Source organism: Nymphaea colorata, chromosome 10 (assembly GCF_008831285.2).
Source record: "Nymphaea colorata isolate Beijing-Zhang1983 chromosome 10, ASM883128v2, whole genome shotgun sequence".
Classification (NCBI taxonomy): Eukaryota; Viridiplantae; Streptophyta; class Magnoliopsida; order Nymphaeales; family Nymphaeaceae; genus Nymphaea; species Nymphaea colorata.
Genome location: NC_045147.1, coordinates 13,161,893 through 13,183,618, shown reverse-complemented (window position 1 = coordinate 13,183,618; position 21,726 = coordinate 13,161,893). Strand labels below are relative to the sequence as shown.

General features: G+C 39.5%; 2 protein-coding genes across 3 annotated transcripts; one reads left to right on the top strand and one right to left on the bottom strand.

Annotated features, from left to right (window-relative positions):
• Nucleotides 1-3,824: 3,824 nt before the first annotated feature.
• Nucleotides 3,825-6,212, top strand: LOC116262571 (glucan endo-1,3-beta-glucosidase 10-like). The gene is made up of 4 exons (XM_031642047.2): nt 3,825-4,063; nt 4,179-5,296; nt 5,560-5,666; nt 5,996-6,212. Exons 1-3 carry the CDS (start codon nt 4,012-4,014, stop codon nt 5,644-5,646), a joined length of 1,257 nt encoding a protein of 418 aa, XP_031497907.1. The 5' UTR covers nt 3,825-4,011; the 3' UTR covers nt 5,647-5,666; nt 5,996-6,212.
• A 1,417-nt stretch (nt 6,213-7,629) lies between these two features.
• Nucleotides 7,630-21,157, bottom strand: LOC116262570 (ubiquitin carboxyl-terminal hydrolase 9-like). 2 transcript variants are annotated; one of them, XM_050079924.1, is made up of 14 exons: nt 20,546-21,156; nt 19,077-19,328; nt 18,031-18,175; nt 16,870-16,929; nt 16,685-16,780; nt 15,404-15,536; nt 15,123-15,256; nt 14,856-14,996; nt 12,445-12,615; nt 11,399-11,656; nt 11,169-11,317; nt 8,738-9,295; nt 8,392-8,665; nt 7,630-8,280 (listed from the first exon to the last, which is right to left on the bottom strand). In XM_050079924.1, exons 1-14 carry the CDS (start codon nt 20,695-20,697, stop codon nt 8,113-8,115), a joined length of 2,691 nt encoding a protein of 896 aa, XP_049935881.1. In that variant the 5' UTR covers nt 20,698-21,156; the 3' UTR covers nt 7,630-8,112. The 2 variants fall into 2 exon arrangements, with proteins under 2 accessions (XP_049935881.1, XP_031497906.1); XM_031642046.2 differs by having other exon boundaries at nt 15,123-15,536; nt 20,546-21,157.
• Between the last annotated feature and the right edge of the window lie 569 nt (nt 21,158-21,726).

Below are 21,726 nucleotides of genomic sequence, written 5' to 3'. Positions count from 1 at the left end.
ATTGCTTCATATAAATATCATAACAAGTATTTCATGAATCTGCTTTAGTTTAGTTTAAGATGAAATCGTAAAACATAACATATTGTTCTCATTGGCAAATGATCCCTTCATTGAACACTACGTTTTAAAAAAGAATGCAATATTCCCGTTACCAAACACCTTCATAAGTGTTTCCCTCGCTCAAACACTATGTTCAATAGCCCTGAATGTGAGATCTGATGCTGAATTCAAATTTGCGTCAAGAATATTCTAGCGCTGAAGGATACAGTTGTTTGGGATTACATATCCATGGTTTTAAAATCCCACGGATCTTCACGTATATTATTTTCTAACGAACCAGTGGGAGCTCGCCGGCTGGGTTCAGGTTGGCCACGATATCAGTTTGTCGGTTCTTTTATGTCGCCGATTCATTATTCATAAATGACTCATAAACAAAACTTCCATGAATTTGTCAGACCCGACGAGACCGATGTTCTCTTTCCTTTGCTTTATTAGCCTGGGCCTCGGTGGGCTCCACTGCTGCAGGGTCACCTGTGGGCCCCTGGGTTCATAAAAAGCATGGGGCCCATCTTGGTTAACTTTAGTGCCGCCACACTGCCATGCCCACCTAAAACAGACTCAGACGCAAGCCGTTTGGTTGTCCTTTAGCGGAGCGAAAGGAGAGGGCTCAAGATTTAACCCAAAGTTTAACTCAGCCGACTCGGCGAGTCGGTAATATATATATATATATATATATATATATATATATATATATATATATATACTTTAAAATAATTTTAAATAAGAAAATTGATATGTGGTATAACCTTAAAAATTTAGTTCATAATGAAGATTATAAAAAATCTTCAATAACTTATAATGAGTGTTGTTGAATAGATCGTTGCCTTTGTTTCTAGCGTTTTTGAAGTTGAAACCTAAACTGTTAGGGGACAGATTGAAATCGACTGAACCAGAGGCCCAAGTCCATGAATGGGTCAGGTTGTTACATATGGTGGCAGGACTCCTTGGTAAACTAAGGGGTGGTTTGGTAACGGTAACAACTTGTTACTATATCAATAAATTTACCTTGAAAATTAAAATAGATTTATGAAACGCTGTGTGATGGTGTTTCATGAATCTGCTTCAATAAAAAACAATGCAAATAAAAATTGTTTGGATTTGGAGATGATACTATATCCTAACAATTAGTTAGGTACAATTGGGATTCTAGATTCAAGATCTTAAAACGAATAAACATCATGTCAATTATTTGGTTGAGATTTTTCTTATCATCCTGATCAATGAACATGGGACTGAATTAACAATTACTAGGCACAAAATCTTGCCGCACTAGGTATCGATGTGAATATAATTAAGGACGCAATCAACACACTTGTAAATATAGCAGGAATGTCTTGTGTTATGAGTTGAGAACATACAATCCAAAACGACTAACATTCTTAGTGCAGGAAATTTGGCCATAATTCAGGAGAGCCGTTCCATGTGCCTAATTTTCTTATTAAGCTCATATCAGTCTTTTACTGAACTGCTTGAGTCAGTTGGTATCGTCAAATAATTATAGTTTTTTTGTTTGTCTTGTGAAATTTGAAGTTTGTTATTTTATAAATTGTGAAATATGTACATTAATATGTGGTGATTTTAAAGTGGTTTTTGTCATATATATTTAACCTGTATTTGCGTTCACTCAACAATAAGTGTACACTTAGGTTGTCTTTTTCTCCAACTCGTTGTCGTGTCAAACATCGATCCATTAGCTTTACTAAACATATATATATATATATATATATATATATATATATATGCATACTCATATTACATGTTATTCAGTTTTAGCTAAAAAAAAATCAAACATGAAAGACAATCCCTTTTTCATCTATTTGTAGTAAAAAAGCACTATTAAAAATTAAAAATTATGATTTATCCCAGTCAAGTATTCGAGTCAACTCACTGACCTATTATTAAACTAAAAAACATACTGGATACCAATGAAATGAGACAAATACACATTTCTCGTTTATAGAGGTGAGAGAAATACTCTTTAACTTTAATGGACAATATACACAAATGCAAAGCTTGAGAAGCTCTAAGATATAACGCTTCAGGGCTTTTTGTGTAGCTGTTGCAGTAGAGGCGAGACCTGTACCAGAAAAATAAGAAAAACGAGGCTCGCTTTCTCGAATTATGGTGAAAACATGGGTTCTTAAACGAAAAGCTCTCTTTGTTTATCCAAAAGGAATCTTAATAATGTGACGGAAGTGGCCGATCGAACCGGTCGGGAAATCCCAATGTTTTAAAATTTTATAGTTGGCAAGTAGTGCTGATTTTTTTTTTTTGTTTCTTTTTGGTGAGGAGAAGAAAAGGGAAAATATCAAGAGTAATAAAAATATACGGCGACGGTAAATTAGGGGCACGCATGAGTATTTTCTGTTAGGAATTAGCAAAGATCTTCTCTGGGCTGGCCTGACCTTCCACGGCAGCGGTTTTATAATAAAAATAGTCAAACCAACCTGACCCTCTTGTGGTAATTTTAGCTAAACACGCAATAGTTTTGACGTTCAGGTCAGGTTTGGTCAGGTCAGGTCGAAATACTTAATTAAAAATAACAAAACCTTGGTGCCAATCGGACCCTTTATGGTTAAATTCTAATAACGACCAATTCTATAACAGGTTAAATAGAAACTAGTAAAAATCTGAAAAGCATGCCAAATTTTTTAGGGGCTAACAAGGAGAAGGGTCGGGTTTTTGAAAATGCCCCCTTCCATATGATGTATTACACACAAAGGGACAGAAAAGGCGAGGGCATATTTGTACTTTTTTTTTGAAAAAAAATTGAGCCTAAGGCTTTTTTTTTTTTATAAGAAGTTAGGTATGTACATTCACAACATAGGTATTTCCCATCGAGGGGCATAGTATGGTCAAATCTTGGTTTGATTCAGCTGGATGCTATATTCTTAGGCCGTATGAGGTGGGTGGGTCATAGGCGTGGCAAGACATAGGGTAAGGGTTGGGTGTTCACTTGGGTAGCTTTTCTCGCTCTTATGACATCATATGTCACAAGATGAGGTCCGCTGAAACCCCGAAACAAGTCCTAATCTTAAAAGTATAAGGGTATGACACTGAAGGGACCGAACTTTATGTTAATTGGGTCTAAATTTTGTTTAAATATAAAAAATTTAAACCTAAGTATGAGTTTGAATCCAGTTAGATCTGATTTGAATATCAATCGGACCCCTACATTCGTATTGGCGGCGAATAATTTCAGGTTCGGTTTTAAATAGAGAAGCGGTGAAAAGAGCCGGCTGGAGAAGACGACGGAGGTCACCGGCTAGCTGTCGTGGTCGCTACCATCCACTTCACGGTCTGCAAGACAGGGACCGTCCATCTCTCCGATCTACGGTTCTCATTACATCACGCGAAAGCGGGATTTGCGAAGAGAAATCACACCGAAGTTCTGTAGTTCTCCCTGTTGGAGTGGGGAGGTCTCAACTGACTAAATGACAAAACTGCCCCATGACGGGATTCGGTTTGGATGGAGAAAACCGAGACCCGAACTGCCATTTCGTGGGAAACATGAGAGGGGAACTTCACGAGAACCGGATGCGCCACGGATCCGGGGTCTCGATGTAGGTAAGGGTATTACAGTCATTTGGCTCGAAAAATTCACCGCCGCAGCCGAAGAAACTTCTTGGATTCTCGGAAGGTGTACTGGCAACTTACCCCGAGGCTTGAAAGTGAATGAAAAGACTATTTAGTCCTTAAGCTTATACTCAAATGCCATCAATGAAACACCAATTTACATGTTGTTTCTGTGACAAACATGGGTCTTTATACAGGAACACCCCCGTAAAGTAACGGTCGACTGAGGCTTTTCCCCTCTCCGCCTTTGGAGCCCGCTTTTTCACCAGTGAGAGGGCGACCTCACAGTCCTTTTCCTCTTGCTCTCCACTCCTCTTCTGCACAATCTTCTAGGAATAAAAGTGAAAGCAAAAAAACGCAAGAAAAAGGAGAAAAATGGCGATACGTACCCAATGCTGGCCTCTCCTCGCCCTTCTCCTCCTCTCAGGTGCGTTCATTCCGGCGGTCTTTTGATTTTAAGGAGAAATTCCGGCGCGGAGTCTCCGTAGGTGAGTTTCCAATGGTTTGAGCTGGTTTTTCTTTCGGAATTTCGGTGAATGCAGGTGTACGTTTCTTTCCCCCGGCGAGTGCGTCTCCGTTGGTGGGCGTTAACTATGGGCAAGTGGCCAACAACCTTCCGTCGCCGGACCGCGTGGTGGGACTCCTTCAGTCCGCCAACATTACCAAGGTGAAGCTCTATGACGCCGATCCGAAGGTTCTCCGCGCCTTTCGCGGCACCGACATCGAGTTTGTCGTCGCGATTCCGAACGAGTGCGTCAGACAGATGGCGGATCCGTCGCAGGCTCTCGCCTGGGTCAAGTCTAATGTCAAGCAGTACGTGCCAGACACTCGGATCGGTTACATCACCGTCGGGAACGAAGTGCTCACCGGAAACGACACGACGTTGGTCGGATGCCTCATTCCGGCGATGCAGAACGTCTACGCCGCTCTGAGAACTCTAGGGCTGAGCGATAAGGTGGAGGTGACGACCGCGAACTCGCTCGCGGTCCTGGAAACGTCCTATCCGCCGTCGAGTGGCCGTTTCCGGCGAGATCTCGCGGGACCGGTTCGCTTGCTGCTTGAGTTCCACGAGCGAACCAGATCGCCCTTCCTCATCAACGCCTACCCGTTCTTCGCGTACATGAGCGAGCCGAAGCACATCTCTCTCGATTATGTCCTTTTCCGGCCAAACGCCGGCGTCGTCGATCCGGGCAACGGGCTTCACTACGACAACATGCTTTTCGCCCAAATCGACGCGGTTTACGCTGCGCTGGAGGCCGCGGGCCACGGTAAACTGATCGTGAAGGTGTCGGAGACGGGATGGCCGTCGAAAGGGGACCCGCAGGAGACCGGAGCTACTCTGGAAAACGCCCAGACGTACAATGGGAACCTGATGAAGATCGTAGCCGAGCAGAAGGGTACTCCCAAGAGGCCCGACTGTGCGCTGGAAGTTTACGTGTTCGCTCTGTTCAACGAGAATCTCAAGCCCGGGCCGACGTCGGAGAGGAACTACGGCCTCTTCAAGCCGGACGGGACGCCGGCATATGACGTCGGGCTGGATTGCGCAAGGCTAGGTCCGGCGTCCACGGGCGGCCAGTCTTCATCCTCATCATCAGATTCATTCGACAATCCGAACGACCCGTCGTCGTCGTCGACCTTCAGTTCCTTCTCCTCCGCTACGGTAAAGATTCCCACATTTCTCCGCCACCCAAAAACTCTCGTTAGAACTGAATGTTGATCCATTTTCTAAATTCTCATCTGCAAAACGGAGAAAATTTTAAACCAATGTGCAGAAGTACTTTTTATCAAGCAAACAAGAAAATAATTAAACGGAAAAAGTAAAGAAGATGCAGAGACATTGCTATGGCTTGCCCTGTAGTCTTCCGATTCAGGAAACCCCGAGACATATTGTTGTAAAAATTATTTGTTTGTTTTATATTGTAGGGACTGCGTTCCGTGTGGAGGGGCTTTCTCACACAAGGATTGGTTGGCTTGGGCGTCATCTGCACTTATTATTTTTCCTCAAGATAGAAGAAGGCAAGCAAATGGGGGTAAGTATTCTTTTTTCTTTTCTTCCTTTCACTGAACCATGAGAGATAAAATTTGATTTTATCTTCCTTTTCATATAACAAAGTTCATTCGGAAATCTGCCATTATTTATAGATAAAAGAAGTTACCAACTTTTGGTCTCAAGTTGAAGTACCTAAGAAGCCTGGAATATATGTCGAACGTAAAAAAAAATCTGAAATCTTTTCATTTCATGCTGATGACTGCTTGAAAACTTCCACGAAGTTGCAGAATCGGTGCCACTGGTCGCTTTGCTTGAGCTGCTTCCTGCCCAGCATATCTGAATCCATGCTTTTTATGGTCGATTTTGCAGGGAGCACGAGAGAAGCAGCGCCTTGGATTTTATCTTTCCCAAAAGGGGACCTAGATTTACCTCCCCTTTTTAGCCTCAGGACTCAAGAAGGTCCCTTTGCAGCTTTGATGATTATATTTTCTGGTTCTTTTTCTTTTCGTTCTCCATTATTTATTACTGTGGGAAGATTACGAAAGCTGCAAGAAATCCAATTCTGAGCAATTTGTCTCTTTCTTTCTGATGAAACGCCAACTGGTGAGCAACGTGAGGCCTGCTTTTTAAGTGCCTCAGCCCAATAGAATGGCAGACAAGACGCTGCAGCATAGACAAAACTAGCACATCATTGATCACCCACCTTGTCATTCCCCACGCATACTTCTCCAAATAAATCTAACTCCAACTAATAAATGAATGTATGTTGCGACAACCAGCCTCTCCCTCCTGTCTCCTTGATTCTCCTTTTAGTACCATAGAGACAAGACGGGACATAAGACGGCCATTAGTGTCCAATACGTCATTGCCATCTTCGCGATACCAAGTCTCTCTCATTCTCTCTCTCTCTCCCTACTTTTTCACCACCACTGGTACAGGAACTGTTCCAGTAAATACTTGATTCCGTGAACAGCCAACTTCCACTACATGCTCCAATGGGCTGGTTACTGGGGAGTACCAGACACTGAATTCACTGATTGGACGAGTAACTAGCCACCCACCACTTTCTCTCTATCCTGTTGTCGTCGTAGTCAGTGGTACTATAAATTGTAAGTGGGGGAAAAAGTTCACGTGGCCAGCTACATGCTGTAGTCAGAGCTGCAGAAGGATCCAAAATGCAACCGTACATCAACTTAACCCTTCGGGATTGGCGAGACATGCCTTTTCAAGATAATGGTCCTCCATCTGCTGCTACAGTTTACCCATAACTCGAGACACCTCAATGTTACGTAATAATTGGGCGCACAGATATGTAAACGGCTGGATGTCTCGATCTCTTTCAAACTGCATGGCTGGTAAACCAGCGGAACCGTTCATGGGAGTTCAGACTGGGCTTGTTGGCTCTCGTGAGAATGAGTGCACTTTTCCTGCCTTTGTTTTGAGAATACACTTTTAACTAAGAAACTAACCTGGCTTTAAGGATGGAGCAGCTTTAAGAAGTGGCGAAGTCTGAACTGTAGGTGAGCTGTGAAGGATGGCAGGATTTGGAAGCTCAAGCACTGACGGTTCCCATGCCTTGATGGAGTTACCATTTACGTGTGGTGGTTTAGGAAAAACATGGATGGCAATAGCCTGTTCGTTCTTTTTCTCTAGTAATTCTTCCGTGTGAAAATGGTGTCTGCCCCCTAGTGTGCATAATAGAAAGCTCACATGATAATGAGCTTACGGAGCTGAACAAATACTGGTCAAACTCGGTCGCTCGGGACAAGAACCAACTGTAGTCAACACAATGCTCGAACATGGACAACAACCAGAGAGAGAAAGAAAGAGATAGAGAGAGAAAGAGAAATTGTCTGTACAGCATTAAACACAGAGTAGAACGTGGACAGCCATTTCACAAGCCGAACAATGAACCTTCAGTTAATTAAGATCCTTTCTAGCAGCAGTTTCATAGAAATGTTCCAGGCTTCTAGCCGTAAGATCAGCATTATCACAAACGAACGTTAAAACGAAGACCTTTATTTCTTTCTTAAAACCCGCATGATGAATAACGCGACTGCAAGAGCCGGGTATATGTCCACCTCATTAAATCAAAGGCCCCAAAAAGAATTACCCATATGATAATGTCAAACAAATTGCCTAATTTCCCCAATTCTCCTACAGGAAAAGAAACGTCCAAATAATGATACCCAACATTATGATACTACTACTCCTATTCAACCGCAAGCAGTAACTTAGCCTCATCAAGACTCAAAATTATAGACGAGGCCCCTCTCCCGGTGCCAAGGCATCCCCTTGCGTCCAAACCTTCCATTTCCTTGTATTACTTTAGTTCCAATATTTCTGGGCGAGGAAGGCTCATAATCTTTGCCTGCAGGAAAGCCGCGTTAACCACAGGAGCAATCAATGTTACAGAGGGCTGTCCATCTCCCGATATGCAAGACAAGAGCAGCACTATTTTACTCAAATGTGCTTTAAGCAAGACCTCAACAGCGTTGACCATTCAAGGGGAAAAGTTCTCTACTTTCCCCAGCAGCTGGTTCCACCCTTCGCTGATAGAACAAGACATAAGCAGCTGAAGTCTTAATGTCGTCCTTGCTAACTGGAGAAACATGGCTGTCATCAAAGCTGTACCATCTGTTCTCTTCATGGAGCTGCACATATGTGAGAGAAAATGACAATTTGTAGCCATTAAAACAAACTACTATACGAGAAGGCACCGACAAATGTAATATGAGATGAGAAAAGAAACAATTGCAACAAACCTTCACATATGCAGTATAGTGACCACCACCCATGCCACCATAATGGTTACTAATTGCATAGAGATCATATACGTAAGATTCAGGCGCACCCTTCCGCTTCACATACTTCGTCAAATCCAAGTTGCAAATAGGGAAGTTGACAAGGGTATCAAGTTTGTTCTTGAAATACCGGCTGTAAGAAAAACGTTTCAAGTGGACAACGAGAATATCTGGCAATCTCCACAAGTCCAACTTCTTTGTTGCTTGCCTATGTTCCTTACATCGAGGACAATACCTGCCAAAAATGCAAAATTAGAAAAACACGAAGCCAAGAGCATTAAACACAATAGAAGTCATATTTACCGACCACATATCATCAGGACCAAGAGGTTCCTCTTTCAAGAATGCATCTAAGCATGAAAACAAGTTGACCGCTTCCTGCCGTATTTTCTTCATGACAAACCCTGATTTAAAAACGTCAGGCAAATTCTCAAGGAAACTGGTGTCATAGACTTCCTTGTTTTCATTGGACCAATGCATTGTGATTTGTATCCTACTGGATCGATTCAAAAACTTCAATGCATCATCATCGAGAGGTCTCATGGAACTTCTGTCATCTGTAAGCAATAGGTCAAATGATAGCTCCTCGTTGCTTGATCCAGAATCAGATGGAGTCTGGTCATCATGTCCAGCAACAGTGTCACAGTTCTCCATGATGGTGTCATCTCCCCCATCAATTGGACACTCATCCTTATGCATTTTCATCCCATTCAAACAATGCAAGGATTTCTTCCTAAGTAGTGGGGCAAGTAACGCCCTGACTGCATCTTGAATGTCAGCAACATTTCGAGGAGCCTCAGGCAAACAGGTGATGAGTGGTGTACCAAACGGTCTCCAGTTACCACTTCGCTGCAAGTCAAAATGACTACAAAGACAAACATGCTTCAGAAGGTTGGAAGGAAGAGTTTAAAGCGACTTTCAAGTCTCCCTAACTGCATATAATTCCAAAAAACCAGAAAAGAAGTATAAAAATAAATTTTAGCAGTAACGTAGAAGAGATAGAACACAGCTAACCATCTACCAGGCACATTCTAAAAAGAAGCATGAGTTTCGGGAGAATTTCATGGTTGTACAAGATATGAAAGAGATGGAGATTCAGAGAGGAGAGTACATGCATGGAGTTATTAAAGTGGGTTGAATATCATATTTCCAGAAATACTACTACAAAAGGAGTTTTGTTAGAACACTAAGCAAAGAAAAATAGGTTTAGAAGTTCAATAGGCCTTACCATATGTCTGATCTGGAGTTAACTATAAACTATAAGAACAGAATTCAGGAAGCGACATAATGCAAAGTGTGGTAGATCATGTGCAAAAAGAGACAAAAGAAGAAGCCACCTGTTACAGAACATAAAATAATCTTCTAGTTTAATACTTTGGAACAAGGAGATTTTACAGCCTGAAATTACCAAATGATCAAGCTAAGATTCAAAAGTAGGCCGCTGGTTCTTACTTGCAGCAATCATCGTGAACATCTGACATCCATCACTAGTAGGATCCCAATTGCTACCTATCACTGTCCTAGTCTTATTATGATCTAGGCAGTAGATCATGCAGATGAAATAAAAGCACTTAGTGACAATAAAATTTATCTAATAACTTACTAGTGCTGAAATTTGTCCAAACAATTGATGCAAAATAGAACAAAAATGTTAACCCATAGGTGCTGTGCCTAAGACCACTCTTGAGATGAACATAAGTGTAAGAACAAATAAGATTCTCTCCGCCTGATTACTGATCCTCACAATCAGTCAACCTGCTTACTATGGCTAAATAAGTTGAGTGAGAAATCATGTCATGGTCATGATACTTCTTACTATCTTGTTTGAATCTTGTTAAAGACCGCTTGACATGCACATAGTGTTTAAATGATATAATAAAAAAGAAGTTTATATTGTACTATAAAAAAACTTTGGGTAGCATCCAGGTGCACTAGAACCTAACAAAGCAGTAAATTGAGATTCTCTTTGTGGAATATACTTCATATTCACACTATATGTTGATATCACATCTCACTTTTAGATCCATACATCATGCTCTCATTTGAAAACGTGACACATTTTCTCGTAATACTCCAAGTTATGTTAGCAATGGAAAATTAGAACATACCACTCGATCCTTGTGGTTCCAATAATCAATAGGTCCCCTTAAAATGAAATTTTTCATAAGTTCAACCATGCAAAAATTGGCAAACTACCATTTTTAAAGCTTATTATTTATTAATATATACGGAACCTTACTTTATGATAAAAAGGAATCTGGAGATTTATGTGTTTCTAGACACCTTCTGGTTCTTCAATGCTTTTATATTGCACTCTTAACAACGTACGGGAATGTTTTAGCATCTTCTCTTGGTTGCTTGTGAATATTCATGTGAAACCACAACCAAGCACCTTTCAATTATTTTTGCAGTGCCTGAGAGTCTAGCCACTATCTTAACAAGACCAATGATCACTGAGCCATAGGGAAGACAAAATTGAACATGCACCTCAATGGTCTAAACTTTATCCAATTTACCAAGTTAACTCAATTCAAGAGATTCAACAATTAAATCCAAGAATTAAGCAACCGTAACTTCAGAATAATCCAAGCAAGGGTACTTCTCAACTTAGCGTATTATGTTCTGGTCTTGCCTGTCAATATGCAGTCTGTGAAAACAGTTCACAGGTTCAGACCCACCTTAACATTCTAGGTGTAAAAGAAGTACAGGTTGCATATCAAATGATGTTGGAAACTTACATTTCATTCCTTTGATGAAGCAACTCCAGCCTCAAAAATTTCTCATGCCTAGACGTCAGTCTGTAGGCAACTATGCAATCATCGTCTTTAATAGACGATAATGGCTCATAAAGATTGTCAAGATATCTATATATCCGATGGTTGTAAACCTGATAATTAGAAAAGTATCTACGTCAATTTCCAATTAGATAATGAAAAAGAGTGCACAAATTAGTAGACTGAAAAACTACCTCTGCAAGCAATAGACACTCTTTAGTGCTTAAACAGCAAGCAACGCTTAACTCCTGAATTAGATCCTTACAGTAACCCTGTTTTTGCACATTTATGGTGAAAGGCATGGGAAGACCACTTCCATCACCGTAGAACACTGTAACTGTCATTGAACGGGTAGCTGTTGAAGGTAATGGGAGTGACAGATACATAAAAGGATCAAAAGTGACAGAAACCTTGCTGCAAACTGGGCACACAAGTGTTGATTTATATTGGCCCTGAAATTGACAAAATTATCCACAATAATGGATGGATAAGAAAGCTAGAAATTGAGAGTGAACACAAACAGAAAAAAAAAGTGATACAAACATTGCTGCAAATTGGACAAACCGCTATTGGTTTTACTTTACAATCACCTAAAAGAGAATGTAAAATATATTAAAAAATGGTTTCCCATCCTTCCTCCTCAGATAATGATTGTGGCATAGAAAATTTCAATTGTATCATGATAATGCCTTCAGTCTTTTCAAAACCGCCAAATTCAGGTTGCACAGACCATAGTCACAAAAAACATGATAGATAAGTCATCCATTTAAAACTTTAAATGCCGTTTAAAAAAAATGCCAAAAAAAAAAAAAACTTGGTTTTTTTTTTCTCATTTTTTCCTTTTTTCACATTTTTTAATGCCAAACTGCTTGTTTTCATTTTCTAATTTTTATTTGTTGCTTATTTACTTATTTTTTGATCTTTTTATTAGTTTCTCACTTACTTTGTTTTTCCCTATTTTTTTTTTTAAATTACCATATTTTCCCCCCTTTTTTTTCAAGCTCACCATATTATAACCTAAGAAAAAACTGGCCGTTTAAAACATGAGAATCTTTTTTGTCACTATGGACTGTAGACTCATTATAAACCATAGGATGAACTTGATTGTTGGTTACAAAAGTGTCAAAGTAAAGATACTTTTTAAAAAAAGTTCTACAAAATGCCATTTACTTCATGAACCATACACACACACATAAAATAAATAAACGAGAGGAAATCATGCAGCCAGACTGAAACGTACTTGACAAATGTCCACAATTATAGAGTCATTTCGGGCCTTGTGGTTTGCCCAGAACTCCTCTGCAACTTCTTCATCAGGTCTGCCATCTGCTTCCTTCGTTTCAATGTAAGGCTTCCGTTTAACACGATTAAGATCTTCATGCAGACCGTCCAAAAGAAAAGCCAGAAGTTCCTGAATGAGAAATCACACAGAACATGACACATTCACAAAAAAAAAACAACCAAAGACTGTGGAATGAAATAAACGGGTTTGTCCATGCAGTGCAGCAGAACATATGAAAACATAAAAAGGGAAGTTCACTTATTTTAGTATTAAGTTTCTTGAAATAAAGACAAAGTTATGGCTTGAAAACAATGTGAGTACGTGACCACTTCCCATCTAGCATAGTCAATCAAATTGTTCGGGACTTGATGCTCCCTCGAGGGGAAAAAAATGGCCACACGAGCCACAAGTTAACAGCACTATATGGTATATACTGGTTTCGCCTTTGGACGTCTAAATTCAGCACTCTAAATTGACAATTGCAAGAAAGGAAACATCTCTACATAGCCAGGCAAGACAAACAACATTTTGTTCTCTGTAAGTTCTTGAAGTGTTTCTGTGTGCTGTGTTATGAAATGGTTTTTTCTGCTTCTTTGCATGCTTTTGACAAGGTGTATAGCTAAGTAATGTGTAGATAACATATACTTGTGTAGACAAGATAGAATTATACTTATATATAGGTTGATTATGTAATTTATATTTGTCATTTTGCAATTTTTCTTTACGTCTTTCGTTTCTCTGTTCTGGTCAAATTGACCTCTGACAAAACTGAGTATGTAGCTAGTAATGTCTTGATAAGATAGTATATAAAATATACTGTATATCGGTTGATTATGTAATTTATATTTGTCATTTGCAATTGCAATTATTCTTTATGTTTTTTTTGCTGCTCTGTCCTGGTCAATTTGACCTTTAACCAAACTGAGCTAGCCATTCTAACTGCTAGCAATTGCCCGGCTAATTGCTAATTGAGCTGTATATACTCAGGAATTGGGGTGTTTAACCCCGTTGAAGGCTGTGCTTTCATTAAGAATTGCCAAGTATATTGTCTATGTGCTTGTCGCACACACACTTGTGGCTGTTTGTGCAACTCTTTCGAGCAATTGTTTGTGTTTTCGTGTACATGAGAGGATTTCTGTGAGTTGATCAAGACATCATTGGCTTTACTTTTGTGAAGTTTGAAGGCATTTTTTGCAACTTCACCTGCTAGGGGCTCAAGAATGTCTACAAAGTTCAGTATTTCAAACAAGAGGAAGAAGAATTAATTCGGTTGAGGATCACTTGAGCATCCCTTTCTTTTTCTTTCTCACGTCACAACAGAAAAAAAAAGAAATAAAAAAAAAGAAAAAAGAGAACATCCCTCTTCCCAAGGAAGTTCCATTATCTCCTGCTGCAATAGCAATACTGCTGAAGATAAACTGAGGTTGCAACCAACCACAAGCTTCTAGAACAGATCAATAGCTAACCCACAGTTTATTGCATAAGGCAAATGGCACAAATCTACATCACCCAAGTCCATACTTAGCTAAGAGTTTAACATGCATGAGCCATAAGAAAAGTTAAAAGTGCTTCGAGGAAGGAACTTGCACAACACACTTCAGCAAGTTCTGAAGGCAATCTATTGATTACTCTGAAACCCTATCTTGACAAATCACAAGAGTTCACCACTTGGATAACATTTCTTTTAGTTGGTAGACTTCAAGTTCCTATCCACATTTGGACTATTTATTTACACTTTCTTATTATCTACTACCCTGTAATTCTATCTAAATTTCAACGTGAACATGCATATCCAGTTCACTGTTTACAAGGATGCACAGGAAACAGATCTAACGCTCACATAAAACTTTTCATACAATAAGTACTTAAGTTTATAGTTCAATTAATTGTCCTAATTAAAATTATAATGCATCACCAATGCACATGCCAAATGTGAAATTACAAGTAACAGGCTAACATTCGAGATCATTATAAAAAAAAAGTGTACCAGTGATAACTTGTTCAAAGAGAAACCATAACAATGCAGGATAAAGCCCAGAATTATTAAATGAACAAACATGAAACTGGACACAAATGCATTAAACGGCATATTGAACAGGATTAACTATACTACTGCTGTTCTGTTAAATCAAAATTAAGTGTACAACTGAACAATTTTCTATATATGACTAAAACATGACCGTAGAACATTTCAAATTGCAAAACTAAATGCCAGTATCATGCTTGGAAAAAATATATATTAATTCGTCATTCCAGGAAAAAAAGCCAAACCACATAATTTGAAATGTAAGAAAAGAATCGTAAATTCTGAACTAAACAAAACCACAGCAGCAAATAACAAGAATATTGTACATATAAATATTACTAACTTGAGAATCATGTTGATTGTATCCACTAAACTGAGGAGCAAACCGAGCAAGTTTTGCTTTGAATGTACGTGGAGGAACTGGAGTTCGACCTGGCAACCATAGTTTCCTCAACAAGTCACCAAATGCTAATGCTATCTCACCCTGCACGGTTAGAACAACTAAATTATTCCAGCCTTAAGACTATAAATGGGAGAGATGATAACTATCCTTTTAGAAAATTAAAAAATAAAATTAACATTTAAACAAGTGGACTAAAACATAACATACATCCATTCCCAAAGGATTCTGCCTGTTTATCTCCTGGCTGTAGTCCCCAAGAAAGAATTGTACGAGTGGTGGTGTATGAACCAAACATTGAAGAGCACTGTTCATAAAGCAAGTGTTCCCAAGATTTTGCAGTCCTGTCAACCCACAACAACCCCCACCACAATTAGTGCTTAGTCGATCATATCCATTCTCTGGATCTCTTCCTACTATATCTAAATTACTTCTGTGCAAGGAATCTGAAGAAAACCCTGTGGAATTCCCATTGCACAAAGTAGGTCCACCTGCAATTGAAAAAATTGATCTTGCAGGCTCTATTGACACTAGAGCCAACTCGCCATTGGATGACACCATTTCATGATCAGTCTTGACACCATCACTTGGCCAAACCCCATCAGTTTGGACCTCAACAAGAATCTGATAAAAAAAGTTCTCCACAGGGTCAATCCGATTAGAAGCAAATATTTTTGCAAACTTGAAAGAGTAAACCATGGACTGTAATCAAAGCAACAATAGGTACATCAGATACGCCAATTTTCTAATATGTCTCCAGGCAATAAACAATGATAAATGGCAAAAAATTATACAGATGCAATGAACTACAATATTCTTCCAGAGAAAGAAAATAAAACTTCCATTGAGTAATCAAAACAATCCAAATCCACCAATTCTCCATTCATCTGAGTGTAATGTTTAAAAAAAAGCATCACATATGACATTCAAAGAAGATCATGGATTAACCTGATGGTCGACCATGTCTCACATGGTTGACCACATGGCAATGACATGAATAACTAATTGACTTGTCTTTTGTCTTCTCAAAGACACAAGACCAAGCAATGTATCCTTCATAGATTCTGTTCATATTGAACTATTGAAGATTAAGATAATGAGGTATGATGACCTATGTGACACATACTCTCAAAGGAGGCTGCCAAATTCATACCAGGCATTGTGCAGAGCTAGGTGTCGCTCCAACTCACCAAATTAAATAATTAGCCATGTTAATTTCAGTCAGCTGCACCTATGCATTCTGTACTCGATGCTGACTCAGATCCAGTGTTGCCAACACAGTCACAAAGTCACAGAATCATAACCTTATTCTCATATAACTTTTTATATTTTATGCTTTTTCTCTAGCATTGCTTATTTTTCTTTGCTCTCAATAATGAAAAGCTGCAGCAACACACTATATCCACAAGTGGCTCGGCCCAAAGGAAAAAGGAGTCTGGAGAGCTTGTAGAAATTCAAAAATTTTACAGCAAACGTTATAAAAGAAATCCTCAATGAATGAACCAAGGCCTGTATACGCTCTACCTGAAGAGCTGAACCTCTTTCTTCTTCTTCTTCTTCTTTTTTTTTAAAAAAATTTCGCTTTAACAAATGAGGCATCAAAACAAACAGGTAAGCATGCATAACAAACAAGTCCATAGCTAGAAGACACTTGCATGTGACAATGTTTAACTTTGATCAGTAAACCCAAGTATACTCACCTTCAACAATGAAAATCGAGAATAAATAAAAGAAAAAACAACACAGAACCAGATAACAAGAGGAATACCCACATCCTGATCCATCTGCAGATTGGAATCCTCTAGAGTTCGATCTACGTCTGATAGAAGTGCATTTTTTGTTTTGTTGAAGTAGTCCCAAAGACGTATCTAATAAAGGATAAATGGAAGTGAATTTTTGCAACTTTTTTCTCAGATAAACAAATGAATCCTAAAAGGAGAAAAGGAAAAACACTTGCCTTCCGCAAGTCCAACTTTAGAATCTCAGAGACCTTATTATACAGCTCTCTCACAGTGCCCTGAAAATAGGATTTTGTCAAAAAAGAAAAAAAAGACAGAGCAGCTAGCTATCAGGGATGGGCCTCAGCTAGCGCCACAAAGCAACAGCACTAAAACAAAGTCATTGCAAATAGAAACACATAAGACATAGATAAATAGCCTCAGGTAAGAAAACCTGCATGCCACAAGCAAATGTTCAAGAACTTTATGCGTAGCCTGTAGCCCAATTGACAATAACTCTTTCTTTAAATTCTGACCACATCCAGTAGGCAGCACTAAGATAACAGAACCAGTAGATGACCTTACCCTAAACAAAAAGAAACTTGTGACATCACATCAAAGTTGGCAAAAGACAGAAGCATCCCCAGCTCTACTTCCAAGAGATGACAGCCATATGAAATGGAGAAAAAATGACACTAAGAGAACTATGACCAATTTTTTCAAGAATCACGAGCCCTATGATAACTTTTGTTACTTTGCACGGAACATGAAAAACCATATGATGGAAAAAAATAGGAAAATTTAAATATGATCGATAAAAAGTAGGAAAATTTAAATCCCAGAGCCTTTTCTATTTCCAGCCATCCAATAGTCTGATAGGCTCTCTGAGAAAAATCACACACGACATTTCAAAGCTTCCAGCTACTAGTATGGCATTGCCAAAAGTTCTTAATCCCTCAACAAGAACAAATTTAAAAACCTAAGAGAATCCACAGCAGATTTTGGTGTATTTCAGTCCCAAATTGTTGCATTCTTCTATGTGCTGTCTTTTTGGTAGGTATCAATAACTCGACTTGGAAAGGATTGAATAAATAAAGGTGTTCGAGATCCCTTTGTGCAGAAAACATGACCTGATTACCACCCTGGACTTGCCTTGTAAGTCACAGCTCTAGACAATGAAGTAATTACCCAAAAAAATAATATAATGATTAAGTTACATGCACCACAGTAAAAATAAATTAGCAGTTACTGACACATTGTCATGTCACACTTTTACTTATCATGACAAAAGGAATCACTTAATGCATGATATACTCAGTAAAGTATGAACAGTTACTATCATCATGCTCAATACACAGGACTACCCACTGTAAAGGGTTACTAGGGAACATAACAAAGACCTTTCTGCTCATGCTAAGGGTGGATCTTGTGCCTTTGGGAGCAACGGTCAGATGAAGAAGCAATGGATAAACCTCCACAACTAACTCCTTCCTAGAAGGGTTAGGAGAAATGAGAATTCTAGGTAAAGCTGGACCTCCTCCATACCTGCACATATGTGTTGCATGAGCAAACAGAAAGCAATGAAAAGAAGCCTTTTGTATACATGTGTTCACATGCAAACTATGCCTTATAAGCTATCAAAACATGAAATAAGCAAACCAGGCAGGTGATTTCACAGCAAACAACCGGACACATAAATTAAGGATCATAGTCTTGCAAGATGTCAACTTACTATGACCATCTGACACACTTCACCATTCACATCAATCATATGTAACTGATAGCACAAAGAAATCAGTCAATTACGTCAAAAGATCGATGTAGAAGTGAACTCTACTAGATTAACAAAACCTTGAATAGCAACCCAGTATACACAAAGTTAAAGGCCTTACATTCAGAAGGCTTCTGCTAATATTTACTAATAGAAAAAAGATAATTAATAAAACTAAAACAAGAAAAAATGTAAACAATGGCCATTCACCATATATACCACACAAAAGTGAATGTTTAAAGGTAAAACTGCACTTTCTGCAATAACAGGAAGGTCTTAGAAGGTTATCTAATCAGCCTACACCTTTTTTTTTTCCATGCCCATCAATAATCAATGACACCTTCCACTAGCTCAAGACATTGCAATCTTCTGGTGACGTAATCACAAAGTGGCTTGAAATGATGAAATACTGGAAAGTACAGTTGATCAAACAAGAAATAGCGGACTTCTGAGGAAAATTATCACATTGAATCAGAAATAAGGCTGTGCTAGATTATAAATAGCTGCCAGTAAGATGGCTTATCAGTTACATTAATGTCCATTACAGTTGTTAACATGAAAAGCAAAATGCCCATAATGTATAGGCTTCTGGCAAATTGAACATGAAGTAAACTTGAAAAACACAGAACCATGAAAGAAAGGAGTAAACAACAAAGATATAGGTAATATGCTGACCATTCTACAAGCCGCTTCCATACAACTTCAGGAACCAATTCGTAATCACGGCCTTCCTGCAAACCATTACAAAGCTCCAGTCCAACACTCCCATCCTTTTCATCCCGGACAAGATCAGAATTATCAATCACACCAGGTCTGCATCTATCCTTTGTGCCTGCTTCCTCACTGTAGTCCTCTGCTGTGGAATCCTCATCGACAGGACTGATCTTCTCTTCTAGCTCTACATAACCCTTCCAAGACCTCCACCACCTGCAAGAAATTAAAAACAGACTAGCTAAATCACTTATTAGAAAGACAGGGAATGAAACAAAAGTGTCAATATTAGATGCCCATAAGTGTCCACACCATGACATTCCTCATCAAATAAAAGCCTGCAGCCGTCTGCTATACATAAATATGAACCAGTGTGAGAAAGCAGAAATTGCATATAGTTTCCCAACTAAAAGGATTGAAATCAAAGGCGATAATAAATTTACAAAAAACAGGCAAGTTGCTGTACAATAACAACATCTATATAAGTACCATTGCACCAATGGCAGTGAAGCAACAAGAAGATACAACAGGAAGCACAGTCTTATTCCCATAAAATAGTATTATACTTGGATCGAACAGCATATTAAATGATAAGCTAGTGCAACACATCTTTGTGACCTAAATTCGGCATATAAGAACAAAGCCCGCAATAAGTGGAAAGGAAAGAACCTAATTCTGTCGTCTTATCATCTTAAAACCGCTTGGAGCAAAACATAATTGTCACGTGCAAAATGGGCAATGAGATCTACCCAACAAACTTTTTTATCGCAACTGGTAGTTATGTCACAAACAAACGGTTGTGCAGCCAACAACTACCAAAATCACTAACACATTCAACTATTGAAAGAAAATATAGTCCGTGTGTTCACCTCCGCATTGGAAACAGTTCAGCAATTTTCTTCTGCGTAACATACTAACAAAAGCATCACCCCGAAAGATATTGGCAAGTTTAGTCCATGCAGTTCACAGTGCTCACATGTTCAATTACCAAAGAGAATGTTTATCATGGAAATGGAAAACCGTTCACAAAATCTTCTGAGAATAATTTATAGAAAAGCATCATTGTGGATATATGTAGACAAATTTCCCCTATGCAGTTCACAAAACGCTAACACGTTCAATTATCAAAGAAAATATTCTCAGGATGTTCACCAGGGCAATCGAAATCAGCCAACAAATTTAACAAAACAAGAGGAATGATCGCATACTAACACTATCAAAATTACCTGATGCACTTCATAGACGCTAACAAGTTCAGGTATCAAAGTGAATCAAACACACGGCAAACTAGGAAAGTGGAGTCCTGAAACTTACAGTCGCCATCAAGAGCATAAAACTCGTCTATAGGAGAACGAGAAGCAATCCAAATGCACGAAACAAAATAAATAAAGTAAAATCCCGATCAACCGCAAAGCACGACAGCAGCACCGTACCTGCTCGAAACGACGTAATACACGTCTCCAGCCTTCGAATTCGACTCCGCCGAGTCCCACAATTCACGAATTATCCTCCTCTCATCCTCCGCCGAGCAGGTCTCTCCTTCAACTTCTCCGGCCATCGCGCAATCCGACTCAATAAACGGCATACTGGATCACGAACCCCCTTCCCCTTCGCCTCTCCAATAATCACTCCAGAAAACCTCCGAAGCGAACAACAGAAAAGCATAAATAAAGAATCGGCGACGAAATCCCCTACTCCGCACTATGCATGACTCAGGAAACGAGTCCAAGGACCTCAAGGATGACAAACATTCCCCCAAAAGACGAGCGGTTGTCGAGATCGAAACCAAAACACGATCGATATTTGCAGAATCCTTGATCCGATGCACCGGAGCCGAGGCAGCGGACAGCGATTGACCGACAACGTACTATCTGAGAGAGGAGGAGAGGAGGGAGCCTATATTGCCGGGAAAGACACGGAAAAGGACGAAAAAAAGCGCAAGGCAAGAGCTTTTATATGGAGCAGAAGACGGTGTAGGGGAAGAGAGAAGGCAGACAGCCTCTTTCTTCCTACTTCTGTTCGATCGACGGGGAGGGGAAGAAGGTCCGATCCAACGGCTGACGTGCGCCCGATGATGGCGAGACCCGTAAACGAAGCGAGGAGGGATCTATCGTCAAAAGGTAAGCCGTAGCCGATTCCTCTTTCCTTCCTTGAACCGGAATTCGGGTCGTAAAAGGACTCCGATGCCGGTATGATCCAGCCTTTACCGAATCCTACCTAATTGGATTTAATCTAAACTTTAGACTTGGAATTGGATTTGCATTTAGATACAGACCTACTTTGTTATATCAAATTAAATGGATCGCATTTGAACCAGCAGTTGGATATCTACAACCATCGACAAGCATGTGGCCTGGCACCGCTAGTAGGGTTGTCTGGCTTTATTAACTATCAAGCCTGTGTTCGGACCCAATTATTCAGTTCCAGTATTGAAAATAATGTTCAATATGATAAAGAAATAAGGCTTCTGTAAGTGAATCTGAATCCAGATCCAGGTTCGAATACAAGCAAGATATCAACGTGATTAATTGTAGAACTTGGGTTCAACTCAAACGAGTTATACCAACTTTGAACCTCAGACTGATCCAACTATACAAAGGGCAATTGAATTGGG